Source organism: Mytilus edulis, unplaced genomic scaffold, assembly GCF_963676685.1.
Source record: "Mytilus edulis unplaced genomic scaffold, xbMytEdul2.2 SCAFFOLD_300, whole genome shotgun sequence".
In the NCBI taxonomy this organism is placed as follows: Eukaryota; Metazoa; Mollusca; class Bivalvia; order Mytilida; family Mytilidae; genus Mytilus; species Mytilus edulis.
This window is the reverse complement of record NW_027268057.1, coordinates 18366-36143: the sequence shown is the minus strand read 5'-3', so window position 1 is coordinate 36143 and position 17778 is coordinate 18366. Positions and strand designations below refer to the sequence as shown.

Sequence of the window (17778 nt, the reverse complement as noted above, 5' to 3'; positions counted from 1 at the left end):
ACACTTATTTTGCCCTTTTTGGCCCCTATTTCAGGAACCGGCGGGGGCATAACCCCCAAAAACAATCCCAAGCTGTATTTTGTGGTTATATTCCTTGTGTTAAAATTTCGTAGCATTTGCTCTATCAGAACTTAAGTTATTGTCCGGAAACCATTAATCTGGACGACGACGACGACGCCGACACCGACGACGCCAACGGACAGGGGCGATACCATTATACGAACGCAAAATTTTTGCGGTGGTATAAAAAGTTAGTTGCTTGGATCATAATCATACCAAAAGATGTCGCATATTAATCATTTGGTGGGAAATCATTTTGCCCTAAGGGCAAAGTTCAAAATTCCGAAACCTTCGACACAGACAACTTTCATAGTACTACTTATACACTTATAATTTTCTTGTTTCTACCATGAAAGGTGTAAGAGGAGTTCGTGCAGAATCGATTTTGTCATTATTTTTAACCCTTAGGAAAATGCCCTCAGGGCTTGCAGGCAAAATACCATGCCACTGCTAGACTTGGTACCCATAATGGGAGGTCATACTGTTGGAACCAACTTCCTATTGTAAATATTTTGGAAGATTTCACCATTTTCTGCCTATCTCAAAAACGAAATTTCGCTCATAAATTTGCCCTAGGGCATGAATTTCATACCCTGATCACATACTCTAACATGCTACCAAGTTTCAAGTTTCCATCATTTCTAGTTTCTGAGATTTTGCATGACATTACATACATACAAACAGACGGACTGCATTACATACATGACATAATCCCCCCGCTTTCGCTTAGCAGCGGGGATAAAAACAGCACTTGACAATATTTATACCCTCTTCTTCATTGATAATATTCTCTTCTGAATCGATGAACTGTTCCCTCTCAAAATCTTCTTCTGCCTCTACACCTTCCATCTGAGTATTTCTATCTTCTTCTCTGTCTATTTCTAACTCTTTCTCTGAATAAGGAAAGATATTTCATTAACTAACATAAATTGCTTACCTGGATAGTCTTAACCAAACATATCAATGGCTAAATATAGCAATTTTAATGCCGTTTTAATTTTTTGTGTGTGATCTATGCATTCTTTTAGTAACAATTTTGAAGATGACTGAATAAAAAAAAAACTAGAGGCTCAGGTGAGCATCAAGAATTGCCCATGGCAGCCAATTTTGTTGTCCAATCAGGACGAAATGAGGCAATTTTATAACAGACCTTACATAGATGCATCCTGCCAAGTTTGATTCCATTTAGCCCAGCGGTTTCAGAGGGGAAGATTAAAGTGTGATAAGTTATGATAGATGTTTCATGGTGGCAAAAGCTCACATTACCCTAATAATAATCTATAAAGCAATCAACAATGCTCATCTTTCATACATGTTGTCTGAAATAAATTAAATATTCTGCAATCATGGACTAATGCAAAACATATTACAATTAATCATTCAATTATTAAACAGAAATCAAAAACACATGTTTTTGAATTCACAATTCCATTTGTTTCTTTGGTAAAACTCTAAATTTACCTGAATCAGAGTCCAAAATGCATTGCAGTTGTTCTATTACCCTGGGCCTACTTATGACGTACTGCATCACCACAGATGGATTTGCATCTGCAAATCTGGTCCATTTTTCTTTAACTGAAAATATAAGATTTTCATCCAATGATAAACAGAGGACAGGTCTGAGCTTTTTTTTTGCAAAGGTTTATTTTGCCTCTCAAGCTTAAAATGACTTAATTGACAGTCCAAAATAACATTTGAAATTACAGATAATTTTATCAATACAAACTGAGGTGCTCAACAACCTACTTTGTTGACTACTCAATAACCTATATTGTGGTCAACACAGGAATTGTGTTACCAGTAGCTTGCTTCATACAGTAATGTGTTTGATATGCTTACTTTCTTGACAGTCTAACTTGCTTGCCACGATTATGTTGGTAGTTCACTATTATTGAAATATATTGGAAATCAGAATTAGAATAAACAGCTGCGCCACAAGTGCAATATACGCCCATTCCGAATTTTTTTTATAGTTCATTTCAAAACATATGCAGTGGAACCTGTCTTATCCGACACACCTCGGGACCAGAGAAATATGTCGGATTGGACAGGGTGTCGGAATACTCGGGTTTCACATTTGATAAAAGTGAAATAAGCATGTAAGATACAAACGTGGGCAATAACACCCAAAATAGGTTTTACTAAGGAGATCCTTTAAAGAAAAATAGTGTTTATGAAACATTACACCACGTCAAGTACGAATTCCCAAGATCTTGTAAATATTTAGTACGATAAATTTCAGTGAGATTGACAAGTTCTTAGAACATTTACAGTGTTAGTCTTCATCAATTGTTTAACTATTTTCCCAGTCATGGTTATTTGTATCATTTAGTCGGAATATCGTCTTCGACACTGGTTACATAAATTAAACTGTCAAAATGAAATCATTTCACAGTCCAATTAGCAATATTTCTTCGTCTGGATTTTTTTCCCCAACAATTTACTCACATTGAATTAAGAAAGACATTATGAAAAGTATGTATTAAGATTTATATATTTTCCATATGTTGTAGAAATGTTTTTATCCCGTACTGAGCCTCAAATTTCCTATCCGATCAATAAAAAATAACAAGATATTTGTGTACACAGGTAATGGATTAAATTACCTTTAATAAAAATGCATGAAATACACCTGACTGAATTATGATTACCTTGTTTATAAATTGATTAAGGAGATCAAAGGGTCGGATTAAACAAGTATAATTAGAGTACTTATGAAGGCTGGGACTTGAAAATGCTGTCGGATTACGGAGTAGACGGGTGACGGAATACAGAAGATTTTTTAACAAAGAATGTTAAAGAAAACTTTCGGGACCAGTAAATTTTGTCAGATTTCACAGGATGTCGGAATATTCAGGTGTCGGATTAAGCAGATTCGACTGTAATTATCAGATCATGTCTATTTCAAACAAAACAAAAGAAGAAACACTATGTGAATTTTAAAAGCAAACAGACAATTATTTTTATAAAAATAAAATTTAATAAAATAATGAAAAAAATAATAAATTAAATATAGAACCAAAAAAAATCTAAATGAAAATAGGAAAAAAATATTCTTTAGTTATTCACAAAAAAAAAGTAAGTTACTTAGTCCGCTCCCAACTCCAGAACTCTAAAAGGACAATAGGGAAAATAACAAAAACCAAAGGCATTTACTCTACATAGGACCTACATGTAACATCATGTTAAAATTTAGTAAGAATTGGTCAAAGTAAACTTGAGTTTTTGTGAAAAATGTCAATTTTCAATGAACAAAGTCCCATAACTCTTGAACGACAAAAGTGAAAATCAATGAACCGTAACAAGACTCAAACTCAATCTGTAACATCAATAAATATCTATATACCAAAAATCAGTTCAATATCTCAAGGTGTTTAGTAAAAAAGTCTGGAAAACTGGTTGTTGCGCAACAAGTCAGAATGACAAACAAGGGTAAAACTATATGTCCCGACCACTTTGTGGCGGGACATAAAAAAGTGCTGAAAACTTCAAATTCACTGTAATTTTCTAAGTCCGAGGGCGTAACTTCCGTAAAAATTATTCAACCACAACCAAAGTAGAACTTAATCTGTAACTTCTCATGATAAGACCACATACCAAAAATAAAATCAATTGGTTGAACATTACAAAAAAAAGTGTGGAATACTTATAATTCACTGTAATTTTGTATGTATAGAAATATTTTATATTTTGGACCACTTTTACCTTTAACCTATGTCTTTTACTTTTTATTGTTTTGTATGTTTTATATTTGGTTTGTTTAGCCCCACTGCCAGTGGTTTTACATTTACAATTTCTTTGATATTGAATTTTTCTATGTCCAAGGGCTGTAGCTTCCGTGAAAATCATTGAACCGTCACCAAACTCTAACTTAATCTGTAACTCTTCATAATAAGGCTACATACCAAAGATATTATCATTTGGTTGAAGCATTACCAAAATAAAGAGCTACGCCAAGCGCAGCATGATACGACCGCAGTGGTCGAACAGGTGTTCATTTGGGCAAGCATTGACACACTACTAAAGTGGACACAATAATATGCTGGACACAATAATATGCTGGACACAGTAATATGCTGGACAGAGAATTCTGATTAGTAATAAAAAAACTTTTTTTTGGTTTTTTTTTTATTTAGCACCACTTTGGCCCCTAATAGCTCGAAAACGGTAAAAGCTATGCTAAATCTGTCGTACTCTACTGATGCGAAAGTTCATAAGGAACATAAAGAAAAACTAGAAAATGTGTCTGTAAGCCACAGATGCCCTGCCATTAAGATCAATATGAGGTTCCATGTTGTCTCATGTAAAAATTGACCAAAATGCTGCTGAAAAGAGCTGTATGGCAAATTTAAACCAAAGTCACTCAAGCATAAGATATGTCAAAGTGACCAAAAAGAGGTCAAACTGTGCTGCACTGTGCAAGAATACTACAACAGTGTAATATCATTGATACACTACCACAGATTCCGAGAAATGGCAGTAAATGCAAAACTTGACCAAAATCATTCAAGCATAAAATGTAGGTCATGGTATTCTAGAAGATGCTGAACTGTGCTGCACTATGCAAGGACACTACAATACATTAATATCATTGATATACTACATTAGGTTCTTGAGAAATAATCCTCGACACAAAACTTTACCAAAATCACTGAAGCATAAAATGTAGGTCATAGTGACCAAAAAGATGCTGAACTGTGCTGCACTAAGCAAGAACACTACCAATAGTCTAATATCATTGATACACTACCATAGGGTTCTGAGAAATGGACCTATACACAAAACATAACCAAAACCACTGAAGCATAAAATGTAGGTCATATTGACCAAAAAGATGCTGAACTGTGTTGCACTAAGCAAGAACACTACAACAGTCTAATATCATTGATGCACTACCATAGGGTTCTGAGAAATGGACCTAAACGCAAAACTTAACCAAAATCACTCAAGCATAAAATGTAGGTCATAGTGACCCAAAAGATGCTGAACTGTTGAACTGTGTTACACTACATAGGAACACCACAGTGGTGAAATATCATTCATATATTACAATAGGTTTCTTCACAATGGTCATTTATGAAAAAAGTTATTGAAGTCAATCAAGCATGAAATGTAGGTCAAATTGACCCAAATGTTGTTGATCAATGTAGTACTATTTAAGAAGAATATACTGATGAAATATCATTGGTACATCATTATCACATTCTGAGAAATGGACCTTAACGCAAAACTTAACCAAGATCGGGACAGACGGACGTACATACGTATGTACGGACGGACAAGGGTAAATCTATATGCCCCTTTCACTTCGTGGCGGGGCATAAAAAACAAAACCAAAATAAGATGAAAAATAAAAATTTGACGAACAAAAAAGAGAAGTCTTTTTTAACCCCTTTTAGCCCCTTATAGCTCAGAAAATGTAAGTCCTAGCTCAAATCTGTTAAAATACACTATGTTGGAAATTCATAATTTGCTGTTATACATTTTGAAATTGTTTAAAACACTAAGGTTTTTCTACTTCAAGGCATAGGATTTCCTTGGTCTTATTTTGGTGCCCTGTTTCGGTATATTTTGGGTTTATAAGCTCTTCAACTTTATAGTGATTTTGGATTTGCATAGTTTTAGATACATGTAAGAGCGTCACTGATGAGTCTTTTATAGACGAAACGCGCGTCTGGCGCAGAAAAAATCTTGCCTTGAACTTTGATGTGATTTTTTTTTTTAACACCATGATGGTTTTCACTGCTGGTGGAGGTATTCTTCCTAGAGGTTAACCCGCTCCGCTAGTCAACACTTCGGTGCTGACGTGATTCATCAAACTAAATGTGCTGTTATAAATTTTGAAATTGTTTAAAACAATAAAGTTTTTCTACTTCAAGGCATAGGATTTCCTTGGTCTTATTTTGGTTCCCTGTTTCGGTATATTTTGGGTTTATAATCTCTTCAACTTCATAGTGATTTGGATTTGCATAGTTTTAGATAAGAGTGTCACTAATGAGTCTTTTATAGACGAAACACTCGACTGGCGCAGAAAAAATATTGCCTTGAACTTTGATGTGATTTTGGTTTTTTTTTGACTGAAAATGTAATTTTAAGAATTGAATGCAGATTTTTTGCATTTTATGGGCGTGTAAAAGCGTTGAACGTGCACACATTTTTTGTATGAAGCGCTTCCACGCTTTATATAAAATGTGCTTCGGTCAACGCTTTTACACGCCGATTAAGTACAAAAAATATGCATTCAATTCTTAAATCAATGTGCATATAAACATGATAAACATCATAAACTCACAAGATTCCACAGGTGCACACGTCTTTCTTGTTATGAAATTTTTTATCCAGGTGTAAAGTCTATTCTTTTCTTTCCTTTTCCTTGAATTCTGTCCACAACTGTCCTTCTCATCTAGAGGGGGACTGTCATACTTGGTTCCTACTTCCTAAAGATAACACACATGAAAATCAATATTCAGCAGTTACAAAACTGTACACTAAATAATAATATATGTATGCAAGAGCAAAACAAGAAATCTGTGTGAACTGATGCTTATTAGTGATACTCCGCTCCCGAACTTTGGCGCTAAATACGGAAAATTGAATAATAGATAGAAATAAAATTGTATAATAATAACATCATGAAATAATGGGTGAGATATCACTGATGAAGATGCGTGTCAAAATTCTTTCAAATCTCCTTCCCAAGGGTATGAAGTTAAACTTGTAAATGTATCATGTGTATTGAGTCTGCAATGAAATTCTTGTTCCATATTAAATCTAACTTGAAACTATGAGCACAACTCTATACCCCACCCCTTTTTCCCTCTCACTTGCCTAACCCTATAAGTCATGAGACTTACATCTGATATCGCAAGAAGTTCATCTTCCAATGATACAACCACCTAGGCTCTACAGTACAAAAGCTATGCCAATGATACAACCACCTAGGCTCTACAGTACAAAAGCTATGACATGAAGAACATGAAGAAGAAAAGCTTTAAAAATTATAAAGAAAAAAGTGGATGACATTTTACTATCATGAAGGTCAAGGGTCACATTGACCTAAATTTGGTACGTGACACATCATCTTCGTTTTGCTATCATGAAGATCAAAGTCAAGGTCATTGTGACATAATTTCATTCGTGACACATCCACCTCCCGTATATGATTCATCCACATACCAAGTTTGATAATCCTACAATGTAGGTACTAAGGTACAAAAGTTCTGCTCAGGACAATGAGCAGGACGGATGGACAGACAGACAGACAGACAGAGGTGATTCCTATATACCCACACAAACTTCATTTGATGGGGTATAAAAACGTCAAATAATGCCTTCAAGTTTTTACATGATGTTAACAGTCTACAAACAAACATTTGGGACCATCTTATATTCTTACAGGGTATAAAAAATTGTCATGCATGTCCATCAGACAGTCTATATCCTACTATCATGACTATAGTACAAACCTGAACAATGTCAGTTTCTGTTTTCATTTCCAGATATATTTTTAAAATATATATCTCCAGGGGTGATGTCTTTGGTGTTTTTTTGATGACTTCCATCAATTTTTCTTCAAACAAGATAAATGGGGATGTAGGTGCCATGCTCATAAACTATAAAAAAAATAAACACAGATTTGTTACAACAATATCATCTTTTGAGGAGAAAAACGTCACATTTCAGCAATGCGTATTGCACACATATTTGTGTCAGGATGTTAATGCTACAGATACATGTAGTGAATGGGCTATTCCAGAAATAATCCATACCCCCCCTATAGAAGGTATATGGGGTTCAGAAAAAAATCCATGGAAAATTTGGGATGTGGTTCAGAAAAAAATCTGGAATTCCATGTCGGTCCTATAGAAGGCAAAAAGATAAATTAAAATATTCCATGGAAAATTATGCTGTTGTTATTAGAAAATTTCTGGAAATCCAGAGCATCCTATAGAAGGCAACAATAAAAGTTTAAAAATTCCATGGAAAATCTGGATTCTAGTCGCTTTCAGTAAACTTAAGATAAATTTGTGCTTGTATGTATATCTGTAGTTCATTAGGTAATTCTAAAGCCCTATGTATCTTTACAAACAATGTACCAGAAATTTAAAGTGGTTTAATAGGTTTTTGCTCGTTGTTGAAGGCTGTACGATATTCTTAAGTGGTTAATTTTGTATCTTTTGATCTCTGGTGGGGAGTTAGTACAAATAATTATGATGTCTAGGAAAGCTATTTTAAGCTTTTGCTTTGACGCCTTCCAGTGGATCAAAAGATGTGAAAATTGAAAAATACCCACAGCAGATGGCATGATTATCTTAACTATTGGAGAGTAGTCTTATTGGCAATTTGGAAATGATACCACATTTTATTATTTTAATACTACATGTATAAAGTGTGTCCATACATGTTGTAAGCCAGAGTTGTCAGTACTGAACTTAAGGCCGTACTTTAACCTATAATGGTTTACTTTTTAAATTGTTATTTGTATGGAGAGTTGTCTCATTGGCACTCACACCACATCTTCCTATATCTATTAAGTCTGAGAGTTGTAAATTTGAAATTGTTTGCAATAGGACCTAAAAAAAAATAAAAAAATGTACATTTGTTCATGTACCTCAGCTTCTAACATAACATTGAGGGGATATGATATTCATGTAGATATTGATAGTGATAATACTTCAAAAGAAATGCATACTTTCAACACCACATGACATGTTTACTATTACATTTGTAATCTTATTGGGACAATTCACAACTTCTAATTGGAGATTGAGATAATAATATTTCCCCCTCTTTTCTTTTACCATGGAAGTTACATGTACATGCATGTATATCAGTATATTGGTATTATAGAACTTGTTTGCTTTTTTGCATTTTCATAAAACATGTGTTATCATGGTTATGGTCATGGCATAAGGGAAAAAATTCTCAGAAAATAAATGCCTGTGATTAAAAAAAATATTTTGAAACTTGCATTTCTAGAACTAAGTGAAATTAAATTGATATGAATACTGTGTATATTATAATTTATTCATGACAAAAATGATAAAAAAAAAACCTTTATAAACATAACAAATGGTTCTAACATCCAAATTCCACTAATTATATTTAACTTTTGATTTTGTAATCAAACTTGATTATAGACCCATAGTTATCTTTTTGTTTCAAGTTTGTTTTTTATTGTGAAGGAGTCATATTTTAATGCAGCTATAAGGTTTATGATAAAAAATGCAAAACATCCATACTAAGAAATGAAGAATCAAAAGAAATGACTAAGTAAAAATACTGGATGTTGATAACAAATCAAGATTTTTACAACTATTTACAAGTCAGTGTTTTAATGGTTTTAAAATAAAAACAAAATCATAGTTCACTATCTGGATTTATAGGGTTTTATTTACAATGATTTATGTTCTCTACAAGTATGTTTGTATTGAAATTTGTGAGAAACCACACACCAGGACCTACTGCTTTTCATAGTTGTTGAGGTTGAAGATTATTTTATCTAGCCATCTAGTTGACAAACAATCAGTAATTAAAAAGCTTTAAAGAAGTCCCACTGTGAACACATGGCCATTTCTGTGGACTTTAATTATATCATAATATACTACATGCAATTACTTGAACCACATGTTATAAGACAAAGGAGATAAATACTAGGAACTATGTATCCATAATCCCTTGCTCTGCAAAAATAAATATTTAGTCTCAGTTTTAAAATTAGAAAAGTTTATTTTTTTATTATTTAAATTGTTATTTTTTCCGTTTATTTATCAATCATTATAATACATTGACTCTATTTGTCTAAGTGGATTAATATGATTACATCTATTATATGAATATGTTTTGAATATATATACATAATGTATCATCTTTCAGTTCCATAACTTATCTTAACTTTAAAAATGTTAAACATGTATACATTTAAAAAATCAAATGTCATTCATATTATACAAATTTAGAGTTTAACAATTGTTTAAAAGTTTTGTAATTTTCTTTAATTTCATGATGTTTTAGGAAATTATAACATGTAAAGAAATACAGGAATTTGAAAACAATGAGAAATTATATAAATCGTTCCCCAAAGAAGGATTGTTAGATGTCTAGATTTGGCCACTTTAGTTGCAGGCGACAAATAGAAAATTGTAAAACTGCATGTACAGGAAATTATATGAGATTAGAGACACATTTATTTTGTAATGTATTGTGAACTAATTTATAATTTTTTTAAAAACCATTTGTATTTGGAGAAAACATTTTCAAATTGTGACTGTGGAATGAGAACATTAAAGGAGTAGGTCCGGTAAGGGCCGATTTTGGCCCCAAATTTCAGTTTCATCTAACGAGATATTTAGGACACTTTTTAAACACTTAAGTGTATATTTCAATTGATTCGATTAGTTTATGTAAAAGATTTTAACTGATCAGTCATTAAAAACGCTCCGATTGAAGCTTAAATATGAACAAGAGGCTGTCACAACGACAGCAAACCGAATTTATTAATATTTATTTGTGTCCTGGCAATATCACAAGAACCATTACTGATGAATGGTGAAAGTGAAAATTGTCAACATCAAATTTGACCTCCATTTTGTCATCAGTATCAACATATAAAAATTTGAAAAGCTTAGATTGAATGGTTCATGAGTAAATGCAACAACGTGAATGGAAACGCCATTTTACAATCTTTCAAGAACCATAACTCCTGAACGGTAAAAGTCAAAATCATCATTACTGAACTTGACCTCTATTTTGCCATCAGTAACAACATATAAAAATTTCAAAAGCTTTGGTTGAATGGTTCATGAGAAAATGCACGGACACGACTGGAAATAAAATTGAGAAAGGAAATGGTGAATATGTCAAAGCGACAACCACCCGACCACAGAGCAAACAACAGCCGAAGGCAACCAATGGGTCTTCAATGTAGCGAGAATTCCCGCACCCGTAGGTGTCCTTCAGCTGGCCCCTAAAATATGCATAATAGTACAGTGATAATGGACGTCATACTAAACTCCGAATTATACACAAGAAACTAAAATTTAAAATCATACAAGACTAACAAAGGCCAGAGGCTCCTGACTTGGGACAGGCGCAAAAATGCGGCGGGGTTAAACATGTTTATGAGATCTCAACCCTCCCCCTATACCTCTAGCCAATGTAGAAAAGTAAAACAATAACAATACGCACATTAAAATTCAGTTCAAGAGAAGTCCGAGTCTGATGTCAAAAGATGTAACAAAAGAAAATAAATAAAATGACAATAATACATAAATAACAACAGACTACTAGCAGTTAACTGACATGCCAGCTCCAGACCTCAATTAAACTGATTGAAAGATTATGTCTTCATCATATGAATATCAGGTACAATCCCTCCCGTTAGGGGTTTAGTATCATACTATCATAAAAAATATGAGAAGAACATAACCCGTGTCATGCCAACAACTGTTTTTTTAGAAATAAATGTGTTTAGTTCCGATGCAAAGACCCTATCAGTGAATCAATGTTAAAGCCAAAATATGCAATCTTTAATGACCTGACAACAGTATCGTAACTATATCCCCTTTTAATAAGTCTATTTAAAGGTTTTGTTAGTTTCTGAGGAGAATACTGACATTTTTGTGCTTTATAAAGAATATTTCCATAAAATTTTGGATGTGAAATACCTGAACGTATAAGATGTCTGCATGTTGAGTTATATTTACGAATTATTTCCTTATACCGGTGATAAAATTTAGTAAATGTTTTGACCAGTTTGTGATATCGAAAACCCTGGTGTAATAATTTTTCAGTAATACATAAATGGAAACACCATTTTTCAATCTTTCAAGAACCATAACTCCTGAACGGTAAAAGTCAAAATCGTCTTTATTGAACTTGACCTCTATTTTGTCATCAGTAACAACATATTAAAATTTGGGAAGCTTTGGTAGAACAGTTCATGCGTAAATGCAGGGACACGACTGGAAACTCCATTTTTCAATCTTTCAAGAACCATAACTCCTGAACGGTAAAAGTCAAAATCCTTATTATTAAACTTGACCTCCATTTTGTCATCAGTAACAACATATAAAAATTTCAAAAGCTTTGGTTGAATGGTTCATGAGAAAATGCATGGACACGACTGGAAACACCATTTTTCAATCTTTCAAGAACCATAACTCCTGAACAGTAAAAGTCAAAATCGCCATTATTGAACATGACCTCTATTTTGTCATAAGTAACAACATATTAAAATTTGGGAAACTTTGGTAGAACAGTTCATGCGTAAATGCACGGACACAACTGGAAACTCCATTTTTCAATCTTTTAAGAACCATAACTCCTGAACGGTAAAAGTCAAAATCGTCATTATTAAACATGACCTCCATTTTGTCATCAGTAACAACATGTTAAAATTTGGGAAGCTTTAGTAGAACAGTTCATGCGTAAATGCACGGACACGACTGGAAACTTCATTTTTCAATCTTTCAAGAACCATAACTCCTGAACAGTAAAAGTCAAAATCGCCATTATTGAACTTGACCTTCATTTAGTTGTCAGTAACAACATATTAAAATTTTAAAAGCTTTGATTGAACGGTTCATGAGTTAATGCACGGACAACATTTGATTGCCGCCCGCCCGCCCGCCCGCCCGCCGTACATCTCCAAATCAATAACCGACATTTTTGTCACAAAAATCCGGTTAAAAATCTAACAAATATGCCAAAAAACGTCACTTTTAAGATGGTTTTCGTCAAAAATGAAAGTGGCCGCATCCGTGTTCATCCTCAACCTTTATATATGTTATGTATTATCATCAAATACAACTTACATTTTAATATTATGAATGAACACGAATGCGGCCACTTTACAATACGCACATTTAAAATTCAGTTCAAGAGAAGTCCGAGTCTGATGTCAGAAGATATTACCAAAGAAAATATTTAATCTCCTGAATAAATGTCTCAGAATATTCACATGACATTCATATTTACCAAGCCAAAATATGAAGAAACTCGCCCCTTTACCCTCGTTACCCGTAATGCTGTATACATAACTTCTCTTCATTAGAGGCTGCATTATCTAAGCTTTAGACGGAAACTGTCTAAAATTTAACTAAAATGCTATAATTGTGAAGATTTCAGTAATTTAGCATGACTTTATGATGCTAGTACACGATATATGTACATTGTATTGTCAAAAACAGCACATATTTATGTAGCAGAAGCATTCTACTTTCCAAAAAATAGCTAAAAGATTACATTTGCTCAATTTTGCAAAGCTGCTTAATTTTGGAGCCAAAAAGGGGTCTTACTGAACCTACTCCTTTGATAACTTCTCAAATTTCATTCCAGTATACAATTTTTTTTTGTAGAAAATCAGTCATTTCTTATTCAAATTTATATTGAAGATTTTATAATATAAATATAAAGATAACATACATACTAAACAAAAATTTTGTTTTACAAAAAAAAGGGGGGATGTCTGGAGCTTATAAAATTCAAAACTCAGAAGATTTTGCCACTAGCTGATTTTGATAACCAATATAACAATCTATTTATGTTGAACCATGGAAGTATTATATTGACAGGAACTACAACGATTTGTTAGCACTTATTTATAACCCGGGGAGCTCTGTAGAAAAGATATGGAAACTGACTAATTAGTATGTTATCGTTAATAGCCCTTTGTGACCATGTGCGATGCCGCCGTCCTAAATTGACCAGACATACTTCTTATCATCACATGGTTTTTATTGCGAAAGGTTATCTCTAATACCTGTCGGAAAACCCCTTTGTTTATTTCAATCTCGTCTGTGGTCTTTCAGAATTATTCAATTTTTCAAAACAAATCGACTGATGTACAAAACAAGAAAATCGGACGAGAACTTTGAATACTACAACGTTTTGAAGTGGTGAGTGACAATATTTCATTAGTTTGTGGGTTAAGTTTAAATCGTAATTAAGGTGTGTTCCGGTTACCGCCGGTTAAAAATAAATATATTTGATAAAAATAATTACTGTGAAGTTTCGAGTAGTCTATATAGTTAAGGTACTGGATAACCCTGGAAAGTAGAAATTTCCAGTTTAAAATACGAAAATTAATCGAACAAGTACCAACATCAACAAAATACAGAAGAAGAAAACAGAGATCTCACTTCGTTGTGTAGCTATTTATATAATGTTGGTTAATATCTTTTTAATTGTGAATATAAAAACTTCTTGTCTACCCGCAATTGAAAGACCTTTCCGATCATATAAAGCCATGGTCAGTATTTTATCATTTGAACATGTATGACTATGCCAATATATATACTAGCCAAGATTTAAAAAAAGTCTTTATGACCCGAGTATTGTTTTCTCACAAGGACAAATCTTAAAGTTATCAACTTCTACTGTAAATCTTATACTTTATATATGCACTTAAAAAACAAGGTTTAATGTCTATTTCAAAAACGTAAACTGAAACTGTTTTACAGTGCACTTAACATATACATGTCCATGAAATCAGAAATCAGTGATGTATATTTGGCAGTCAGGATATTTCATATATCAGTGGCGGATGCAGGAATTTTCGAAAGGGGGGGTGCTAGCCCAGGGCAAAGGGGGGGTGCAAAACATATGTCCCGATTCAAATGCATTGATCTGCCAAAATAAAGGGGGGTGCGCACCCCCGGAACCCCCCTCTGGATCCGCCACTGTATATAATAATATACGTAAAGCCTTATTTAACATGGTGTTAAACCAGCCCTGGATTTGGAGTACATTTGTAAGTCTTATAATTGCTCTATAATAAAATTGTCTTTTTTTAAATCTTGATTAAATCGGCTCAATTTTCAATATGTACAGTCCCGAAATATGAATGAAATACATGCCACTGGACGTAAGACAAACAACTTTCAATCACAACTTATGATGTGCTTTTTCTACCCTTCAACCCTTTAAAACAAATCCAAAATAGTCTTTTTTTGTCAACAGATATGGTAAAAAATGGACCCAGACTATAACTGTCGTTTATGTGGAACTACAGAAAAGAGAACTGCTCACCACCTATCATACGAAAAATCAAAATATGCTAGAGACATTAAACTCTCACTAAACATTGATATTCAAAATGATCCAAGTGATTTTCCAAAATTTATTTGTATTAGTTGTCAATCTAAGTTGTATATATGTTGAATCATTGCAAACTAGATTTCGCAAAAAGACTTGTTTTTGACATTAGTGCCCTTGAATCTTTCTCTTTTGTTCCATCGCGCTTTAGCGTGCTGTACCATCGTACTTTAGGGAACAAACAAACATTGCACTTTAGCGTGAGACACCGTCATACTTTAGCGTAGACCATTGCACTTTAGCGTGACCATCGCACTTTAGAGTCCTACATGTATAAACAAGAAGATGTGGTAAGAATACCAATGAGACATCTCTCAACCCAAATCACAGCGCATAAAAAGTTAACAGGTATAGGTCAAAAACATGGAGCCTTGGCTCACACCAAGCAACAAGTTATAATGGGCCCCAAAAATAACAGAAAACCAACTGTGGAATCTATATGAAAAAAAAAGAAACCAGAAACATGAACAAGTTACTACACCAACAAATGACAACCACTGAACAATGTCAATGGCATCTGATTTAGAAAAGGTGCATAAAAAAATGTAGTGTTTTAAACATTACAACAGGAGCCAACCTTCACCCTTACCAGAGACCGTAATGTATCATAACAATATAAAAAGACCCAAGATAAATTATCCATTGAATGATTGTACATTTGAAATGGATGAACTTGATCACAAAGACATTTAAACAAAAACAAGTAAGCATACAGCTGCCATACACTGAATGAATGCCAGTTTGATCTAATCATCTACATGTATGACACAAAAAAAACAATATTAAAACTTATATGTTTCATGAAAATTGTTTATCTGGAATTTTTCTGTTGGAAATTAAATTTGTCTGGAAATATTTATTTCCACAGGATATTTTCTTGGAATTTTTAGTATTATTCTCATTTTTTTCCTGGAATATTTTTTAGAATTTTTGAAATAATCTGGAAATTATTGACAACTTACAGAATATTTTCTTGAAAATCTGAGATTTTAACAGATTTTTTTCTGGAAATCCTTAACCTTCTATAGGGGGGTTAGTCCAAATAATTATGACGTCTTGAACAGGTCGAGAACTCTAGATTTTCTGACGTCAGAATATATTTGCATAGTAATTTCCAAAACACAAGGCCAATATGGCCTTGAAAAACTGACCAATCGACTCAATGAACTACAATGCATTGTGGGCTACTACGAGTAAACAACTACTTAAAACACGTGGAATTAGTGGGAAAACAGTCAATTAATATATTGTCTGGGACTCTCATTACCAAAGTTTTTATTCTGCAAATATATTCAATGTAAAATATATAACGTAATCTTCAATTTGCATGCTCAGATTAAAAAAATATTGTTTATTGGCTTCACGATTCGACTTTCTTTTTCGCCTTGCAAAAGTAGTTGAACCGGTTTTGTGCATTGTTATGAATTGAACCTGCATTAATTTCACGACGCAGTGAAATTTACAATGAAGTGATCACTGTCCAGTAAGAAAATCATTTGAGCTCTTTTAAACCTGTATAGTGTCTTGCAAAATCATTTCTGCCAAGAAAAACACGAAACTTTTATTGAAACACTTCTTTCTGTACTGAATGTGTTTTTTTTTTTATCAGGACCTGAACTAATAGTAAGAACATCATAATATTCAGTATGCTAAAAAGAAGTGTTATGAAAGCGGCAGGGGCGGGTCCAGCCATTTTAAAAAGGGGGTCCTAACCCTGGACAAAAGGGGAGGGGGTTCCAACTACATGTCCCCATCCAAATGCACTGATCGTCCAAAAAAGGGGGTCCATCCCCCTGAACCCCGCCCCCTGGATCCGCCACTGAGCGGGTACGGTATTTAGCTCAATACATTTTTTATAGTTTCATCCATCGATAATATCGTTTGTTGCTAATTTTATCACAAAATATACCTCAGAGGTTTTTTATCGTTCGGCTGCTGTCCTGTTGACATATGTAAAATATCTCCAATATTAAAAGTCTCTGGATCATAGTGGGTGCCATATTACCTATTATTTTTTTTTCTAAAACGTGCTTTGTATATAGAAATAAGAAGATGACGTATGAGTGCCAAATGAGACATCCCGCAAAGTGGAAAGGGATTAATATAAGTTGGAAAACTTGTTTCCCAATCCACTATAAATAAATATGTTTAAACTAAACTAAATGAGACATCTTTCCAACAAAGACATAATTTAGTAAAGTAAGCAGTCATAGGTCCAATGCTGAAAAGTAAGCTATTAATGACCCAAAAATTACTTGTGTAAAACAATCCAAACAAAAAAAAAAACAAAAAAAAAACCGGCTCAATTAAATATATAAAAGGACAAGAAATCTATCTCATCAAAAAAAAATATATTGTATAGGAGCCTGTATTTCAGTGGTTGTCGTTTGTTTATGTGTTACATATTTTTTTTTCGTTCATTTTTTTTATATAATTAGGGACGTTAGTTTTCTCGTTTGAATTGTTTTACATTGTCATTTCGGGGACTTTTATAGCTTACTATGCGGTATGGGCTTTGCTCATTGTTGAAGACCGTACGGTGATCTATAAATGTTTATTTCTGTGTCATTTTGGTCTCTTGTGGACAGCTGTCTCATTGGCAATCATACCACATCTTCTTTT

The 17778-nt window shown here is 33.4% G+C and overlaps 1 protein-coding gene across 2 annotated transcripts in view; it reads right to left on the bottom strand.

Annotated features, from left to right (window-relative positions):
- Positions 1-17778, bottom strand: part of LOC139506735 (uncharacterized) — a gene marked incomplete at its 3' end in the record, with an annotated part of 33898 nt that overhangs the window by 6496 nt on the left and 9624 nt on the right. For both annotated transcript variants that reach the window (XM_071295523.1, XM_071295522.1), the window contains 4 exon segments: positions 828-953; positions 1522-1635; positions 6353-6497; positions 7527-7673. In XM_071295523.1, the coding sequence (XP_071151624.1) occupies positions 828-953; positions 1522-1635; positions 6353-6497; positions 7527-7670 (529 nt within the window).